General features: G+C 37.5%; 2 protein-coding genes across 23 annotated transcripts in view; both read right to left on the bottom strand.

Moving 5' to 3' along the window:
- Positions 1-1,638: 1,638 nt before the first annotated feature.
- Positions 1,639-14,090, bottom strand: LOC113059485 (zinc finger protein AEBP2-like). Of its 2 annotated transcripts, none has more exons than XM_026228014.1 (8): positions 13,515-14,090; positions 8,065-8,275; positions 7,765-7,872; positions 6,863-7,055; positions 6,660-6,784; positions 5,918-5,985; positions 3,192-3,305; positions 1,639-2,539 (listed from the first exon to the last, which is right to left on the bottom strand). In XM_026228014.1, exons 1-8 carry the CDS (start codon positions 13,949-13,951, stop codon positions 2,527-2,529), a joined length of 1,269 nt encoding a protein of 422 aa, XP_026083799.1. In that variant the 5' UTR covers positions 13,952-14,090; the 3' UTR covers positions 1,639-2,526. The 2 variants fall into 2 exon arrangements, with proteins under 2 accessions (XP_026083799.1, XP_026083804.1); XM_026228019.1 differs by having other exon boundaries at positions 6,869-7,055.
- Positions 14,091-16,291: 2,201 nt separating this feature from the next.
- The window catches only part of LOC113059362 (pleckstrin homology domain-containing family A member 5-like), a 143,545-nt gene continuing 141,549 nt past the window's right edge, over positions 16,292-18,287 (bottom strand). For 19 of the 21 annotated variants that reach the window (XM_026227824.1, XM_026227874.1, XM_026227855.1 and 16 more), the window contains one exon: positions 16,292-17,190. Coding sequence is in view for 1 of the 21 variants with exons in the window: in XM_026227848.1 (XP_026083633.1) it covers positions 17,153-17,187 (35 nt within the window). In the remaining 20 variants the exon portion in view is untranslated. The remainder of the gene's footprint in view (positions 17,191-18,287) is intronic. The other 2 variants (XM_026227833.1, XM_026227848.1) reach the window with 1 other exon arrangement.

The following is an 18,287-nucleotide window of genomic DNA, read 5'->3' as shown; positions in this document are numbered from 1 at the left end:
ATTATTGCATGAAGTAATTTATGAAACTTGCAGTTTTTGGCCATTTATTAAAATAAAAAAATAGGTTAATTACCTGATACAAAAAAAACACAGAGACTTTATTGTTGAAATTGACTTACACCTCTAGTGGTGCAGACATTACACTAAGCTTTATTTGTTTAAGATCTCACCTTTATTCTCTTGGTGGTTTCACACATTTAGTGGAGGCTGTATTTTCTCCTGAAGAATAAAGCACAGGAGTCGTGTGCAGCTCTGAATATATAGGTTTTTTAGGACAAACAGTCCCATTGTACCCGCTCTGACAGACCGCAGCTGTTGTGTATTACTCGCAATTAAGACACGCTTGTTACTCAGTAGTACGTTCCACTATAAAAACTCATTTGGAAAGTCAAACACAGACCCAAATACAAACTGCTCTTCTGATTATATTGAAGGAGAAAGCTGACTACAATGACTATGTTACACGAACACCAAAAATAAAGCATGAATCCAATGCGCTTGTGCATGAAACAAAACACTGTAGCTCTTATAATAAAGAGGTTTTCAAGCATCGAACGAAAGTTTAAAACAAACGTTTTTCATACAATAGAATGAGTCCTGTTTAAGTTTTTCCAAGAAGAAAAATGACTATCATACATTTTTGACATGATTTACACAAGACATTTAGTGTAAGGAGAGTTTATATACCATATAAAATCTCGTCACTCAGGCATATTCATAAAAATAATCATTAGATGACATTTTAATATTATTTCAGCCCCCCAAAATTAATCATCATTTTAAGTCGTTTACCACAGTCTTTCAAACCTCTAGGTTTTACCCATCTGTCCGTTTTTTAAACATCATAACTTTAGTATGACTTTTCTTTAATATATTTTAATAAGTACAGGTCAGAATAAGTGTGTGGTTTCATTTACAGATAAAATAAAAATATATAAATAAATCTGAATGAGGGTGGAGCATTATTTCACCCTTCTTTTGTTATTGTATTTTCACAAAAAAAGCATTAAAGTATTTCATAAGCTTTATATGTATATAACAAATGTACACAATGTATATTTGATGTGCACACCAAAATGTCTCTGATCCAAGTCACAATTAGATGCATTAGCAATATTTCAAGATTTTAAAATACAAAAGACCTACATAACCTTCAAATTCATTTTCAATTTATGATTAGAAAGGAAAAAAAATGGACTCAAAATAATTTACTCAACTCAAAAGAGCATTTTTGGCAGATATATGTTGTCGTTTTAAGCAAAACCTGTTAATTTTGTGCTTTTTCTCCAAAAATAAGACTCAGTTAAATTTAAGGATGTTTAGACATTCATACTGAAAAACCAACATATCTAACACCTTTTGTACATATTTTAATGTATGAATTTGTGGGAGGACAACTTTTAAGACCTGGAGAAACCCAGAATGAAGATATGAGCTCATTTATAATGACTAAAAACCCAAACTGAGTGCGACCGCAGATGAGAATGAGAGAATGAAGTCAAAAACCCACAGTCAGGTGTCGACTAAACCAGCGAGTCATATTGGGAGGGCTCTGACGCTCAACGCTTGCACATCTGCCCCAATAAAATGACTCCCAGATGCCCCTGGCCTCCTCACTGCTAATGAACAACAGGCCTGTGTGAGAAACACAAGGTTTATACGGGCTAGAGTCTGCGTTAGCTGCAAACCTGAAGACTCAAACAAACAAGCAACCAAAATAAAATAAAAACATTTTTATATCATTTCAACTTTACTACAAAGACAGTATGATCTAAGTACGGGAAACAGCGGATTATTATTAAGTACATGATCTAAGAAGCACCATCATTATTGATCCTATAGTGTGCATTAGCCTAATCGCTAGTGTTAGCTTTAGCACCGTTACGTTAGGATGTCTATACACTCCTTGGCTTGAGCAGAACGCACAAATGGCGCAGACGGAGGGCGATAACATCCCATCATCATCATCATCATCAGTAGCTGGAGCAGCAGTTAGAAGAGTCTGTGAGCGCGTGTTCGGGAAAAAAAAAAAAATAATTCTCAAAATCTATGGAAGCATTCACATCATCCATAACTATTAACCATCACACTCTGTACAATTATGTTTTCTGTCAGCTTGTGGCTTATTACATCTATCTACAGTACAGTAACATTTCCACAGTACAAAAATATATTACACTTCTCCTGGAATATTTACATGGGAACTTCCTCCGTGAAAAAAAGCATGAGATAATCAGCAGAGCTGAGGACGCAGGGAAGGAAAACCAAAACCGTGGTGAACAACACATCCTCCCAAACAGTTAAAAAGTCCAGCACAGTCACCGTTCACAATTTTGTGCTTTTTTTCCTCTTCAAGCACATTAAAAATTCACTGCATGCTTTGGCAGACTCAGAGCATTAAAAAGAAAAAAGGAGAAAGTGGAGGGGGAAAAGGGAAAGAAGTCCCGTCTCAAAAGATCCGCGCGTCCACTTCGGTTTGGGTACGTCAGCAGGCGCTGACAGAAGCTGCCCTCCCCACCCAGTCTTCTAGAAAAACATCCTGAAAACAAGCAGAACCTGCTTTAGTACCACACACAAACGCACAACCACGTCATTTCCAATTGCATTTCTGTACGGCAAAACGATGCATAAAGATGCTCATCAGAGCACGCCAGAGCCCTGAAGACGACCAGCATCTGTTCTGTTATTCAGGGGAGCTGAAGACCTCCATGCTGTCATTAACATGCATGAATACATGCGCTTCCACCCACAGAACCTTTGCCTTGACCACATGCTCCGAGCGCATCATATTCCACGCCAGTGCGAGAGTCTGGGTAAACAAACTCCTACTGCAGGCTCATAAACACAAGAAATGATGTATCACGATCAATTAATAGCCACTCTAACGAGGGAAACAATCCTGGAATCACTGTGTACGTCTCTGGGAGAAGGTCAAAGGTGAGTTTAGAGCATGTGAGGGGGCCGAGCTTTAATTAACATCTTCTCTTGGATCGAAGGTTATTGATCTCCCCCCCATGTGAGTTTGGGAGCGTATGTTTGGGTTCTGGATGCAGTGACGCCAGCGCCATCTGCTGGAGAAATTCATAAAGCATCTTCAGTTGCTCCCGTGGCCCGAACGCGTGGAAGTTGTTGCCGGCTCCTTCATGTAATGTTTGGGGGGGGGGGTTAAGTGAGCTGTTAATGTAGATCACCTGTAGATGTTGGGGTCCAACAGAACCGCTGTGTCCTGAGGAAGCTGGGAGAGGTGGACCACTTTGGTCTTCAGCTGGGGACGGTCGCTCTCACTGACCCAGGCGTCTGGAAGTCTGTGCACATCAGAAAGACAAGAGAAACACTTAATATGGGCCATTTTTTGACAGAACACATTCAGCAATATGCATTTTGTACATAGAATACATATATTCTGTATGTCAAAATGTGCATATATTAAACACAATGTCCCAGATTTTGTGGTGCATCAAGCACACTGCACTGTGGGATATAGCATAGTAGACAGCCAGAGCACACTGCATAGGATACTACATCCTATAATGCAAAGCACTGGATACTGCATAGGATACTATATCCTACTGTATAATACTATGCACTCAACATATATTAAATGTTTCAAAATGAGTAATATACAACATACAATATAAACAATGTCTTGTATTCTGTAGTATACTAGGCACTTCATTTTGGATATCTAATATACAACAGTAACGGAGCACACTACATAGGATGGATACTACATCCTTTAGTAGGATCCAATGCACTTAACATACAACATTTAACAGGACGTGCAGTACACAACTAGTGCATACAACGTAGTATGCAAAATATAATATATAATACAACGAACTAAACATAAAAATGTACAGTATTCAAAGCAATTTATATAACATACTACATGTGTTAAAATGTGCCCTATTCGACCAGTACACATTGCATAGGGTATCCCAGAATGCAACATGCTAGATTGTCAATTTCCGGTGTATTCAAATCGCCTAAAGTTGTGTCATTTATATTTACAGACCACAAATGCAAAATTCATAGTCTAAAATGATGCTTCATATAGCATGAATAGTATGCAGCATAGGGTTCAATCAAGTACACCAGCAAAAATATACTAGTGTGCATACAGTATGCAAATTCCTAATTCCAATCATAGCTTTAAAATATACACTTTGTATAAATATTAGCATTTGCCGGATAACGCATAGACACACAGCCCTTCATTCCACCCTCTCCTCCAACATGCATTCCACAATGAGATTATTAAAAATGTTTTCCTTTTTTCCCCTCCACAGAGGAGGCTTGTCTGGCTCCAGCTTGTTGTGGTGACCCAGAAATCCATTTTAAACGTCTCCTGAGACAGCAACTTCTTCAGTGTTATCTCGGAGCTGACAAACATTCCTCCGGCTCAGATTGATGCCCGACTCGGAATAGCGTGCACATGCACACGGTCCCGTGCGAAGGTGTGCACGAGTGTACAGGTATGCAAGTGCATCAGTTATCACAACACGGACCATTTTAGCCGCAGTAAATTCAATGATATTACCAGCGGGGCTCATTAACCATAAAAGTGGTTTAGTCGATTTAAAACCAGTTTAAACTGCACATCAAGATTAAAGTAAGCAGCTCATAATTCACTGCATTTAACTAAAAATGGTCAAATTAGAGTGGAAACCTGAGGACGGTTACGGGCAATGCGTTCAAAGGCCTCTTGTCTAAGCCATGGAAATGTTGAGAGCGAGTGGATACCCTTTAGAAAGTATTTATCTTGGACAAACTTCAGTGGAAAGTGAGTTTGTTTCCAGGCGGGTGGTGATTCACGCAGGCTAGCGTTCTTCAATCCATTAAATCTGACATTAATGTGGACATTTACCACATAGAACTGGGAACTGATCTGAATCTGAGTGCTCAGGTGGATCTGATGCACCTCTGAACATATTAGAGACCGGAGAAATATAGGTTAAACTGAAAAAAAAAAGTTTCATGAAGAGGTGGAAAAGACCGAAGACAAAAGAAGAGAAAGGAAAGAATGGATTTAGTGAGACAGGAAGAAGAAAAAAAGTGATTGAGAGACAAAAATAACGAGAAGCGGCATGTTGGCACATTATCTACTATTTCTAAGATGAGAAAGTTTCTGTAAGCATTAATATTCCCAAATGACAAACACTTGGCTTGCCAAAATGTCATGTATAAAAAGCACACTGGGTCAGATACTGTCTCCCACAATGCAGTGTGCTGAAATTGACCTTCTATTTCAAGTGTGATGAATGAAACAGAAGAAGCATCAACCACAATTCCCTCTGCGGCTCATTACGGCAATGTTTTTATCCCAAACGACTCGATGCATAACAATCAGTTATTAATGGGATGAGAACTCGACACCAATTGAATAAAGGTCATTTGATAAATGTAGTGTAATATTGTTCAAATATGCATACTTACTACATAGTAGGTGGAAAACATGTGAAATGCAGCATTAGGTCCAAATTCATAGTATTTATAAAACAGTAGGCAAAAATACCCAGATGATCTACCATTTTCACAGAAATCAAAAAATGATTGGCCACTTAATTATCCCATGAGTTGTATTTAAATTAGTTTTTAAAAAATGACATACTCCGTAGTACGCAGTATACTACCCCTACTGTTAAGAAATGCTAAACTTCTCCTTTGGGATTAATAACATCTACAAAGCCAGCTATAGACAGTCTGTATGTGTTTTTGAGGAAGTTAATGTGACTTAAGGAGCCTCAGAACCATCAGTCTGTCACATATATCAGGTCATAGGCGTGTGTGTGTGTGTTTGTGTGTGTGTTTTGAAGCGTTAGTGTGTAAGGCCGCCCTCAAGTGGCCCGTGACTCTCATAAACGGCTGACATTCAGCACATGGCTCTGAGGTGAGCAGTGCACTTTCATATACTCACATGTCCTCCGGTGTCCAATGAAGCAGCACCTTCACCTTCCCAGAATCCTCCTTGCGCTTGGCGATCACCTGCTCAATTACACACAATGAGAAGAAATGCATAAGATCTTGTTTATGGGTTAATCGCATGCTACAAACTTGCTGTGTGCTTGCTGGTTAAACGGGGCGTTTTCATGGGTTTTGGGAGCAGAAGTTGAGGTTGTGACTGTGAAGAGCTCATTAACTGTTAAAGACACAGGGGAGCAGCGGCCCAGACTAACTGGACCGTGAGAGCCCAAGCAAGTCTGACTTCAGCTCAGTTCCTTAGAAAGGATTATGGAAAGTGAATGCGCTGATGAGATGGTTAGCATGTAAAAAGAAACTAGTCCAGAACAGAAACTAACACCATGGGCTGTGTTAGGAATGGAATAACAGTGCACTGCATACGAAGCATTTAGTGATGCCTACCATTTTTCCTCTATAAAACAAGAATACACACTACAGTGAACACTGATTTGGAAAATAAATCAATTTACAAGTACTAGGATACTCCTTACTGTTTCTACTACAAACAAAATGTGTCTGAAACCGTATTCAGTATGCAATACAAATTATGATAATATGCCATGATTTTCACATGACCTTACGATGTTAATATTTGATGGCTTGATCAATAACGAATCATATTTAGATATTCTACACAGAAATAGTATGAGTTTCATGCTAGTAGCTAATATAATAGCATGATTAAGTGTTGTACCCACCGTGCTGTGAAACACAACGCTGTGGCCTTTGCCTTGGCTCTCAATATGAGTGGCTAGATTGAGGCAGATGGCACGATGACGGATCGCATCCATGGTCTGAGCATCAAAAAAGTCATGAGGTCGTGCTGGAGGGAAGAAACAGAATGAGTTATTGAGGGGAAGTTTTGAACGCAGAATTAAACGAGGACTGAAGTTACACTGACGCTTACGCAACGACCGTCGCCGTTTGTACTTGAGTTTCCTCCGTTTGTTGATGCCCGCTTTGGAAGGCGAGTCTTCCTTCACCTTGGCTTGGCTTGAGAGTTTGGAGGAATTCTGGGAGCTGAAGTGGGTCGGTACGTGGCGCGCTAGCCCCCCCTGGGAGGCGAAGGTGGCATTGCAACCTCCCACCACACACTTCACAGAGACACACATCGGTCAGAGCAATTACAGCAAATAAAATAACACCTCACATGAGTTTTCATTGTCTAGCTTATACTTGTAGAACAGTGGGATCTCAATGCACTATACAAAATATCTCTAAGTGATATATCACCTCAAAATCATACAAACAAGAAAAGGATGTTTTTTCTTAAAATTCTAATTTACTAATGTATTAATTTAAATTTACATTTTTCCCTCAATTTAGATATTTTGGTGAAATGTGGCCTGATGTGTGAGACTGACCCTGTAAGACAATTTAAAGTTGTGCTTCAGAATAAAGTAAATATAAAATAATAATAATATTAATAATTATTATTATTATTTGACTAAACTACAAAAATAAAACAAACTAAATCGACTAAATGAAATCAAGTTAAATTAAATAAAATTGAATAAAACAGAAACTTAAAAACTAGTAATAGTGAAAGTAACATTTGCTATAAGTTAGATTTTTTTTTTATCTTGAGGTTTGAAGGTTAAGTACTTTTACATTTGCAATCATTTTAAAAGCTTGATATTATATTAAATATAATAAAATACAACTGAATATAATATAATCTACAAAACAATAAGTTGAAAAACTTATTAAATAAAACAAGAAAAAATAAACAGATTACAATTAAATAAAATGGAAGCTAAAAAAAAAATAAAAAATGTTGTGTGTGTATGCAAAGAGGCTGACCTTGAATGGTTTGTCTCCACTGTGAGAGAGCATGTGTCTCTGCAGCCAGCTCTGACTGGTGGATGGCGTGTTATACACCTTACAGCCTTTCCAATGACACACGAACACCTGCGCGCAAACAGTGAGCAGTGAGAGACTTTCACTCTTTACACGTCTCAAAAAGCATTTGGACATTTCAAACATCTTTTTGTAAAATACTTTGCTTTAAAAATGTGTTTGAACTTCTAATGCAAAGCCACATTTAACATGGCTTAAATGCATTTTGGTGCATAAAATGAGCGTGCACAGTCACACACTGACCCCGCCGTGCTGTCCGTCCACGTGCACTCCGCGGATGTGTTCGGCCAGGTCCGGGCTGCTGTTGAACAGCATGTGGCACTGATCCCAACAGCAGGGGTAAGATGAGCCCTTGGTGGAGGAGGAAGACACCCCACCGTGCCCGTTCATCATAGCTGGGGTAGATCGACCGCTGGATGCGATGCTCTCCATGTCCATGAGAGTGCTGCTGATACTAAAACACACAGAAACAATCACTTAGTACAAAGAAAACCAAATTTCATTCAGAAACAACCTCAGGTGTGTTTATGTTTCGCCGCCTGATATGACCGTAATCGTTCAGATTATGCTGATTCCTGAATGTCAAAAGTACTATTAGTAATTTATTTCGGTGGAAACGTTTTAATGCCCTTTAACAATGTTTTCAGGATTAAATCCCACTGTAGTAATGAATATACACTGAAATATAATCTACACGCACAAAGGACATGATGAGGTTGTAAATGACAGGTTGTTGCACTGATAAGCAGAACAACACAAAGAAGCAAACAAGGTGCGACTGATGGAGAAGAATGACTTTTTGAGGTAAATCCTGTAATGCAGCTCCCATGTTAATGACCATAGGTCTCTGTGTGCGGTAAATGAGGCCAGTGAAGCAGGGCGACTGTCTCACCGTGGCACACAAATGCTGTAATAGTGATCTTTTGAGCGTGCAGCTGTGCATTGTGGGAGAGGACAGCAGTAAACTGTCGCAGTAAAACACCATGCATGAACTCTAGTGAATGTGACTGAATGGCTCCTGAGGGGAGATGAGGAGGGGCTCACACACTTCCATCTGTTGGCTCCTTTCAGACTTCACTGCCCACAACCGACGCTAAATCTCAGGATGTGCCAGAGAACAGGATGCTGGGTAATCACAGAGACAAACTCCAACTGCCAGTCTGACTTCTGATGAAGTGTTTACAGCTGCAAAACCCACAGGTACGGCAGTGATTTGTTTTTTTTGTTGTTGATGAAAATCCTCCAACTGGATTTCTACATTATCTGAAGAATGCACAAAAATGGTGCATGTGCTATCATACAATATTTTGCATGAGGGACTTGTTCAAATCAATTTCCACAAGTATGAACAATACTTGTCCATCCCACTAAAATGAACATTAACATGAAATGCATTAATATTTCAGACTTATTTCAAATGCATATTCAGTGGGTCACTAAACCGTTGTATTTGAGTGTCTGACATCTGACATTAGCAGCAGTTTTTTTTTTTTTTTATCTGAAAGCAGAAGCTGGTCTCTCGTTACTCTCCTGACAGACTACAAAGTGGGTTAAAACCTCGACACGTGGGTCTTCTAATTCTTTATGCTGAAGTGCAGGAGCCGTCAAACATTACAAATGTGAGAGATTTCCATTTCAAAACTTCCTGAAGAGGATGAGCAAACAATTAACACCTGCCTTTACTCAAACGTAACGGAAAAAAAAACCCTACACGGAGTTCCCCTCAAAACTTCAATTTACACTTTCACATATTCAAGCCGGCACACCTGGGGAACTGGCACAGACATCAAACCTGAATGATATTTAGATTATACCAACAGAAATTTAAAAACTCAAAGCTCATTATATGACCCAGTCCACAAAAACTTTCAGCTCTAAGGGTCTGAAAAAGAACGTTAAATGGCACTTTTTTGCAAAAACAATATTATAATTGACGACTTAAATTTCCAAAACGATTTGTGATCAGGGTTGAAAATTAATAGTGGCGTCAGGAATAAATTGGCACCAAAAAGAACAAAAATGCCCCTAAAATTGAAGACAAGGAGATTTAAAATACCCGTGTAAATTAAACTAAATTATGACTGTTGTGATTCAGGTGAAATTGACTGAAGTTTTTGCAGCATTATAACCAATTGCACACATGTTGGGTGCGTTAATGCACTAACCAATCAGATGTGTTTACATTAGCCACTGGTTGAGAATAACACGAGTTAAAAAATGCCATTGTTGTGCTGAAAATGATTAAAGGGTTAGTTCACCCAAAATAAAAAAAATATCTGTCGTTTAAGCGCCTTCATGTTGTTTCATAATATGAAGATCAATGGCTCCCACCAACTCTTTGGACGCCAAAAACGTTTGTGTTCAGAAGAAAGAAAGAAACCCATACACAGATTTGGAATAACTTGAGGGTGAGTAAATGACAGAATTATCATTTTTGGGTGAACGATCCCTTTAACAGAAATAACTTCTGCGCCTCCTTCTGATTAATAACCTGGACTACTTGTGGATCTGAACTGAAGACAATTAACATTTCCAAATGATACCTGAGCTACACTGTAAAGCACATGTCATCTTATCCGCCAGTTGTCGTGTGTTCTGGGTCAAACTCTCCCAGACGCCCTGCACAAAAGTTACATTTAACCCCTCCAGCTGCCCAAACAGCAGGACCTCCGCTCAGATTTTAAGATCTTATTCCCAGTGAAAGCTCCACAAAGCAGCACGTTTAGCCCAGAGCAGGGATTCCCATCTGTACACACACACTTCCTCTTTCTCCTGCCTCCACCCCTGGGCTGACCTGATGCATTGTGTTCACCGTGCAGATAGTCGAGGGAGATTTCCCATGTGCTGCGAGCCAGGTCATCTACAGTGAGACGGACGACGAGGAACCCATTTTCTTGTGCCTTTAGAGTAAGACAAACAATAAAAGAGCCACCCTGGCATGATAAAGACAGATGATATCCAGCGCCTCAACAGAAGAGACCATAAAACACAAGCACAACTGCACCTACATTACCCTGGAGATCTGGAAAGACGGCAAAAGGTCTCATGGGTCCAAGCACGCCGGATGACATAAAAGCAGTTCAAAGCAAAACGCTCGACTCGATCAGGAAAAAACAGGCCGTCTATAACTGCTGTGTGTGCTGATGGGTAGCTCACTGATTCTTCGAGTTCTGAAATGACTCGAATGACTGCGGCTCAATCTCACTTTCACTGGATCGGGCTTTCATACAGTGAAAGTGAGCGTGCACAAGTCATTCTGACTAACCCCTTCTTGTGTTTCTGTGACAAAGACATTTAAATGAGTTTTATGGTACAGAAATACACCAGGTTTAATTAGTTACTAAAATGACGAAATGGCAGCAAGACTCAGAAATATTGTTAAAATGCATCTGGGATGGTTGTACTATAAATGTAAACACTAAAAATATACTTATTTCATCACCAAATGTATAATGCTTTTTGATCCAATGGATGGGTTTCTTAAGAAAACTCACCCAAAAACAGTATTTGCATGTGAAGCAACTCAAGTCATGTGTCGTTTAATTGAACCTCGTCAAGTGAGAAGTGCAGCTCATGTTTGCAACCATTTACATAACTACACAAATAACATAAATAGGAAATTTTAAGGGTCCAATAAGTGATTTGGAAACAAACAGTAAAAAAATAACCAAAATACTATACAATGTCTTATGAATTTAGTGATCTTTTTGTACTTTTGTTGATGGTTACATGATGTATTTCCAAAAGAGAGATTATTTAATTTCTGCTTTCGGTAAAATAACTAATAGTAAATAAATGACCGTAAAACTAAAATATGCCTCATGAATAATATGATTATGTACTTCTCTGATGGCTACGCAATGTTTTTTGCATAACATTTAATTTCTTTTTTTTGACAAAAAACAACTAATTTATTTACCATACAATTATATATGTATAATGAATATGACTTTTTTTACGTTTTTGATGGTTGCACCATGTGTTTGCAGAAGAGATTTTAACTTTTGCTTTTGATAAAATAACTAATAGTAAATGACATAAGACTATACAAAATGCCTTTAAAAAAAAAAAAACGATTATTTTAATGCTTTTTATGGTTACACCACATATTGGTTGAACAGATATTATTTGTTTTATTTCTGTTTCATGCCAAAATAATAATTCAACAGAAAACAGATGACCATAAGACTACACAATAAGCCACATGAATATTACATGAATTATTGTTAGTAATAGTTTTTATTTCTGCCATTATTGTTATTTCTGGTCTAAACGGTCACAAATATATGGTCATCGTCTCATTTGGGCTCAGTCTAATTGTTCAGCTACACATTTCTTGCTCGAGAGAGAGGAATAATTATCCAAACACCACATAAAATGCATCATGTTCCAGCAGACCTGATATTAAAGGGTTAGTTCATCCAAAAATACAAATTCTGTCATTAATTACTCACTCTCACTTCGTTCCAAAGCCGTAAGACCTTCGTTTATTTTCGTAAAACAAATTAATCTATTGTTTTAATGAAATCTGAGAGCTCTCTGAGCCTCCATAGACAGCAATGCAACTGCAATATGATTTTGAACAGGTTTCTGAGGCAGTTTAACGGTTTTATGATCAACAACAAAATAGAATGAGTTTTGGTGATAGTTAAATGAAAACTTAATTACAATAATACTGATTTATCTCTAGAAGTAACATGAAGAGTGCAATGTTTCGGATGCAGCCATCGATTATGTTCTGGGAAAGCACAACACATGCATCGTGGTACTCTCCAAAATGGTGAAAGATGGTAACTCTGGGAAAAGACTTGGTTAATAATTTATTATTTTTGTTTTCTTAGCGCACAAAAAGTATTCTTGTAGCTTCGCAAAACAGAAGATGAGACACTGATGTCACATGGGACTGTTTTAAAGATGTTTCTGAGCCTGAGAACATTGCAGTTGTGTCGCCGTCTACACAGGATTCACAGAGCTCCCAGATTTAATTAAAAATATCTTAAGTTGTGAGTATCACAGGTATATTTCATACACTGTAGGGGTCAAAATAATTGATTTTTCTTTTATGCCAAAATCATTAGGATATCAAGTAAAGATCATGTTCCATGAAGATATTTTGTTAATTTCCCACAGTAATATCAAACCTTCATTTTTGATTAGTAATATGCATCGCTAAGAATTCATTTGCAATGTTTACTGGAGGGAAGCAGGCGTTTTCTTTCCTCTTTTATTTTTCTTTGCCATAACTCCAAAAGTTTTCCCTACATCACTTCAGTCCACACTACACGCTGCGTTTTGCGCATGCGCAGTGAGAGAAACGCGAAAAATCGGTTTGTAGCCCTGCTTCAATAGTGCGATACCTCACAAGAGGTGACCAAAATTTCGGACATGTCAGAAATTCATCCGACCAACCGATTGCCGGTCGGGAGAGGTTAATCGCCTCTTGTTTCGCCTTCTACACTTCACGACAAACGACGCACGAAAATGCTGAAAATCGGCCCGACCCGAAAAAGAGTCGCACGAGTCAGATTTTGGCTCAAAATCGGATGGAAATCGCACAGTTTAGGCCCGGCCTCACGGGTTTGGAAGACAAGAGGGTGAGAAATTGATGGCTTAATTGTAATTTTCGCGTGAACTAACCCTTTAAACGACTGATTAAGCTGCATATGTCAGTTGACTATCGGTAGCGCGCGCACCTGTCCTCCGAGTCCATGCGACTGAGCGGCTCTCCTTCCGAGGACGAGCTCATCATCTCCAGACTCGCGCGCCTCTTCAGTCCTCCGCCGTTACCGCTGTTTTTCTCCGCCGGTGGAGACGCGCTCTCCTCCTCTCTTTGTTCTCCCTTCATCCGCTCCGTCGTTTCGTCCGCGCCGCCGGGGCTCTTCTGCGGCTCTTTCTCCGCCTCCGCTTCGGTCTCGCCATCCTCATCGTTGCCGGTGTCTCCCCGCGTGGCTTCCTCCGTTTTCTGCTCGGTAGACTCGCGTCCGTTGAGCTTCTCGTCGGTCTCCGCTGCGTCCATCTTAACGGCCGGTTCCGGATCGGCGGCGCGCAGGCCCGACTCGCTCCCGTCGCCGTTTTGTTCGCTAGGGCTCGACGACTCTTCCTGGGAACCGTCAGAAGTCATCGCGGCCATCGTTTCCGCTCGTCTGCGCGCGGTCTTACCGGGTTTAAGCGACGGGAAACGGATGAAACGCGAGGCTGTCCGTGACCGGATCGACAACTGCTGGAGGCTGATCGGGGGCGCGCGCGCGGGGGGAGGAGCGAGCGTGACGTCGCGCTTATTATGAATGCCTCCACGTGCTCGACCCTTTTACTGTCTATGTTTGGGACCAAAAAAATAGTCATAACCATCAGTTTTATGAAATTGAGACTCATACATCATCTGAAGGCTGAATAAATAGCTTTCCGTTGATGTATGGTTTGTTAGGATCGGAAAATATTTGGCTGAGATCCAACTATTTGAAAATCTGTAATCTGAAAAAAAAAAGAGATAATAATAATGAAAATAAAAATACATATATATATATGACATAAATAAATTAAATCAAAATATTAAAGTTTCCCAAATTAAGTTCTTAGCAATGCATATTATTTAAAAAAGAAAGACGTTTTGATATATTTACGGTGTAAATTTACAAAATATCTTCATGGATCACGATCTTTACTTAATATCCTAGTGATTTTTGGCGTACAAGAAAAATCTAAAATTTTTAATCATAGAATGCATTTGATATTAATTTACATCCACTTCTTTAAGGAGAAAATTTCAATAACAGTAGTGTTATAAAACACTATAAAAATAAATTTAGATGCAAATATGAAATTCTTTGATTATTTGAAAGTTTCTTTTAAAATCTGGCTAAAATAAATACTTGACATACTTTGAAACAGGTATAGCACTTTTTAAAATCTAAGTGGTGTAAAAAAATGTATTAAAAGATTGAATTGTTGAGTTGGCGTAATAATGTAACATTATTTTTTATTATTACTAAAATAATAAATATATATATATATATATATATATATATATATATATATATATATATACACACACACACACAGACACACACACTTTTGGGAAATTTATTTCAAATAATATTTAGGTTATAAATTCATGTAATCAGGCTTTCTGTTCTGCAGAACAGAACATTGCATTTAATAAAAACATTTGTATAATATTGTTTAATTTTATTATAACATATATAACAAATGTGAGGTGTATTTAATGTTTTATTTAGTGAAATAAATACATAAAAAAATAAAAACATAAATAAAACCAGTGTAAAAGGCAGCGGAAGTCCAAGCGGAAGTCCAAGCGGGTTTATGAAAGCCAGTGTTACTGTATTTAGATGACAGGTTTTCCTCTAATTCCGGTCTTATTGTTGGGTTAGAAACTTTTATCTGCAGCTTTTCTCGTCTGTCTCAGGTGGGGGGTTTCCAGACTCATCTAGAGAATATAATGAGTCAGATGAACCTTTCTGTCTCTTCCTGGAAAACACCACTAGATGGCGTCAGATAAAATCCCAGAAAACGCATCAACTGTGTTCGGAGCATTTTGAGGCCAAATAATAAATAAGCATTTATTGCATTTGATATTTTCACATTTATGAAAGACTGAAAATGTAATGGTCGTTTATGAGAACTTATTGGTGGTTTTACACAATATGAGCCGCTGCAGTACTGCATTGAGTCAGCAGATGGTGACAAAACACCTCATTAACTCTTTAATGGACTAAAAATCTTAGGCTTCGAACGTGGATATAAATAGAAGTACTAGACTCCAAAAGCCTGTTTTTGTCCTTTAGTTAATTGTATAGTTTTGGGAGAGTGTACTCTGTAAAGCCACTAAGATCATATGAACAAACATACAAAATAATAAAATTAATTCAATTAAAAAGTAAATTTATAAAATAAAATAAATTGCATTCTAATATTAGTTGTAAAATAATTTGTTTTACATGCAATTTAAAAATTTTTCATAATTGTAAATAACACATTTATGAGTGTAATATTTTAACATGTGCTTTACAATATTATCTTAATAAAATGTAATTTATCAAAACGTTTACACACACACACACAGAGTATGCACTACAGTACAAACATTATAACAAAAGTATTAAAAAAAATAGACTTGTAGGTAAAAATTACATATCACGTATATAGAACTGTATGGATATTCTAATGAATAATTTTCTAATTTAGCTATTTTAAGTAATTTTAAACATTGCATATTATATGTACATTTAATATTTAAGAAAATATAATGTACTTTAAGTGTATTTCTTTTAAATCAAATTAAATACATAATAAATTTTAGAGAAAATGTTTGTATAATTGAATGAATATATGTACATATTTTTTAAATAAAAAATACATATAAAGTATATATTTTTTGTAATATTCATCAGACAGAAAAAAGGAATCAAAAGCTTTTCATATATATATATTTATATATATATATATAAGAACATCAACATTTATTTCACATGATATAAAACAGATGAAATCTGAACATTTGCATATTGACTCTGATACATAACGTCTTCTGCGTCTCTGCTCTGCTCACAGAATGGTGTACAGTATATACATCATGAACTTTACAGTTTGTACATCCAAGTTAAACACCAAACCCTGCTTTTATTGCTTTATCAACGGCTATAAACGCTTGCTCGTGGTGTGCTGTTCTCCTCAAACCAAAGCCGACCTCTGGAATACTCTTCTGAAAACGCTAATACTCTGTACTCGTCTCTATAGAGTTAAATACATCTCAGCCATAGAAAAATAAAAGGTACAGTAAGCTGGAACATTCATGAGTGTGTCGGGAAACAGTGTGGTGGCTACTGCGGACTATCCAACATACAGATCATTTACAAATCCTGTCCTTCGGCAGCAGTACGCTGGCACTTTATTGACTCTTTATAGCTGTACATCGTTTATACACAAACAGCAAAAAAGAAACGATGGGTGTCAGACATTAAAAACACTAGGTAAAACCAGGAGAGAGACTGATTCAAATCCATATAAAACAAGCCAACGTTGAACGCGATCCTCAGGAGTCTGAAGAAAAGGGCTTTGTCCCTCCTCTTCCTGTTGAGAGCGAGTCTGAGCGCTGTAATGTACACGAGCGAGGGTTTGATAGCACCTCAGACGCGTCTGCACACCCCATCAAACAATAAAACTCTGGCATCTACAGATGCGTCAGGAAACTCAAGAGGAATATAAATAATAATCACTATAAAAGAATGGTTTGAACTAAGGCTTGGACGTCTCTGTGTCCTGTCTGTCTCTGATGATGATGATGTATTTTGGCTCACGACGGGACGTCCCCTCCTCACATGCTGAGCTTCACTGATGTCGGCGGAGAGGCTGCTGGACAGACACAACATTTTACACACTTGTGTTACAGATATATTAACATTTCTATATCTAAATGAGTCTCAAAGAAAGGGAAAAAAATCATGCATGTGTCACATTTGATCCGAAAACAAAACAAACGGAGCACTAAATGCACGCTTTTCTGCATATTGTTATTACAGCAAAATTCTAATTGTAATAATAAAAAAGATGCAGTGTTTAAAAATATTTTTATGGCAATACAGGTACATTACAGTTCAACATAATATACCATGTCTGAAAACTTTTTTTTTTATTTTTTATTTTATTTTATTTTTTTACAGACAAATGGACCATTAACACATTTGCATTTTTTTATATATATATATATATATATATGCATGCATGCATGTTGATTTAAAAAACATTAAACACATTTCTGGCATCTTAATACAGCAACACACACAAAAAAATACTATTATAAAAAAGATGTAATGAAAGTACATTCAATTTCAACTGTAAAAAAAATTATGCTAGTATTTGTTGAATACTGAATTTAATTTATGCAGATTTTTATTTAAAAAGGTATTCAAATGGGTTGATTTTCATAACTCAGTTTAATGCAAAAAAAAACAAAAACATTTTGGTTATGTAAAATACAACTGATGCTTTTCTTTTGATTTTGGAGTGAAATGTGACTCTGGGTTTTCTTAGTGAACTTCATACTGCTGTGCAAAACAAATGCAATCTTCATGCAATCAAGAAGAATTTTCAGCAGTTAAATAATGCGGTACTTTTAATATTTTTATCATAACACCCGAACTGTTTTCATTAAGACACACAAATCGCCTTTGTGTTTAACTGACTTCACTTACTGACAAAAACACATTAAAATCCTCTCTGTTCCACAGAACAGCAATTAAAAGGGAAGCGTTCATGCAGGTAATACAAATGTTTATATTGTCGATAGAAACATCAGGATCGTCACCAAATATCGTTTTTGCTCAGTTTGGGCCTCTGAATAAAATTGATACATATAGGAAAAGAGTTTGTATATTTATATATATATATATGAGCGTGTTGTCATGTGAAGTGGCGTCTGAATGAATCTTAATTGCATTGTTAATCAGTGA

The sequence above is a fragment of the Carassius auratus genome, chromosome 4, assembly GCF_003368295.1.
Source record: "Carassius auratus strain Wakin chromosome 4, ASM336829v1, whole genome shotgun sequence".
NCBI lineage: Eukaryota > Metazoa > Chordata > Actinopteri > Cypriniformes > Cyprinidae > Carassius > Carassius auratus.
Note: the sequence above shows the minus strand (reverse complement) of the source record. Positions and strands in the feature narration are given on the sequence as shown.

Bases quoted from the DNA above. Each gene is read 5' to 3' on its own strand.
- LOC113059485 (XM_026228014.1), bottom strand. From the start codon at position 13,951: ATGGCCGCGATGACTTCTGACGGTTCCCAGGAAGAGTCGTCGAGCCCT. The intron at 8,276-13,514 runs GTGCGCGCGCTA...TGTGTGTTTTAG, and splicing joins CGCATGGACTCGGAGGACAG to TATCAGCAGCACTCTCATGG. The intron at 5,986-6,659 runs GTGGGTACAACA...GTAATTGAGCAG, and splicing joins GCGTTGTGTTTCACAGCACG to GTGATCGCCAAGCGCAAGGA.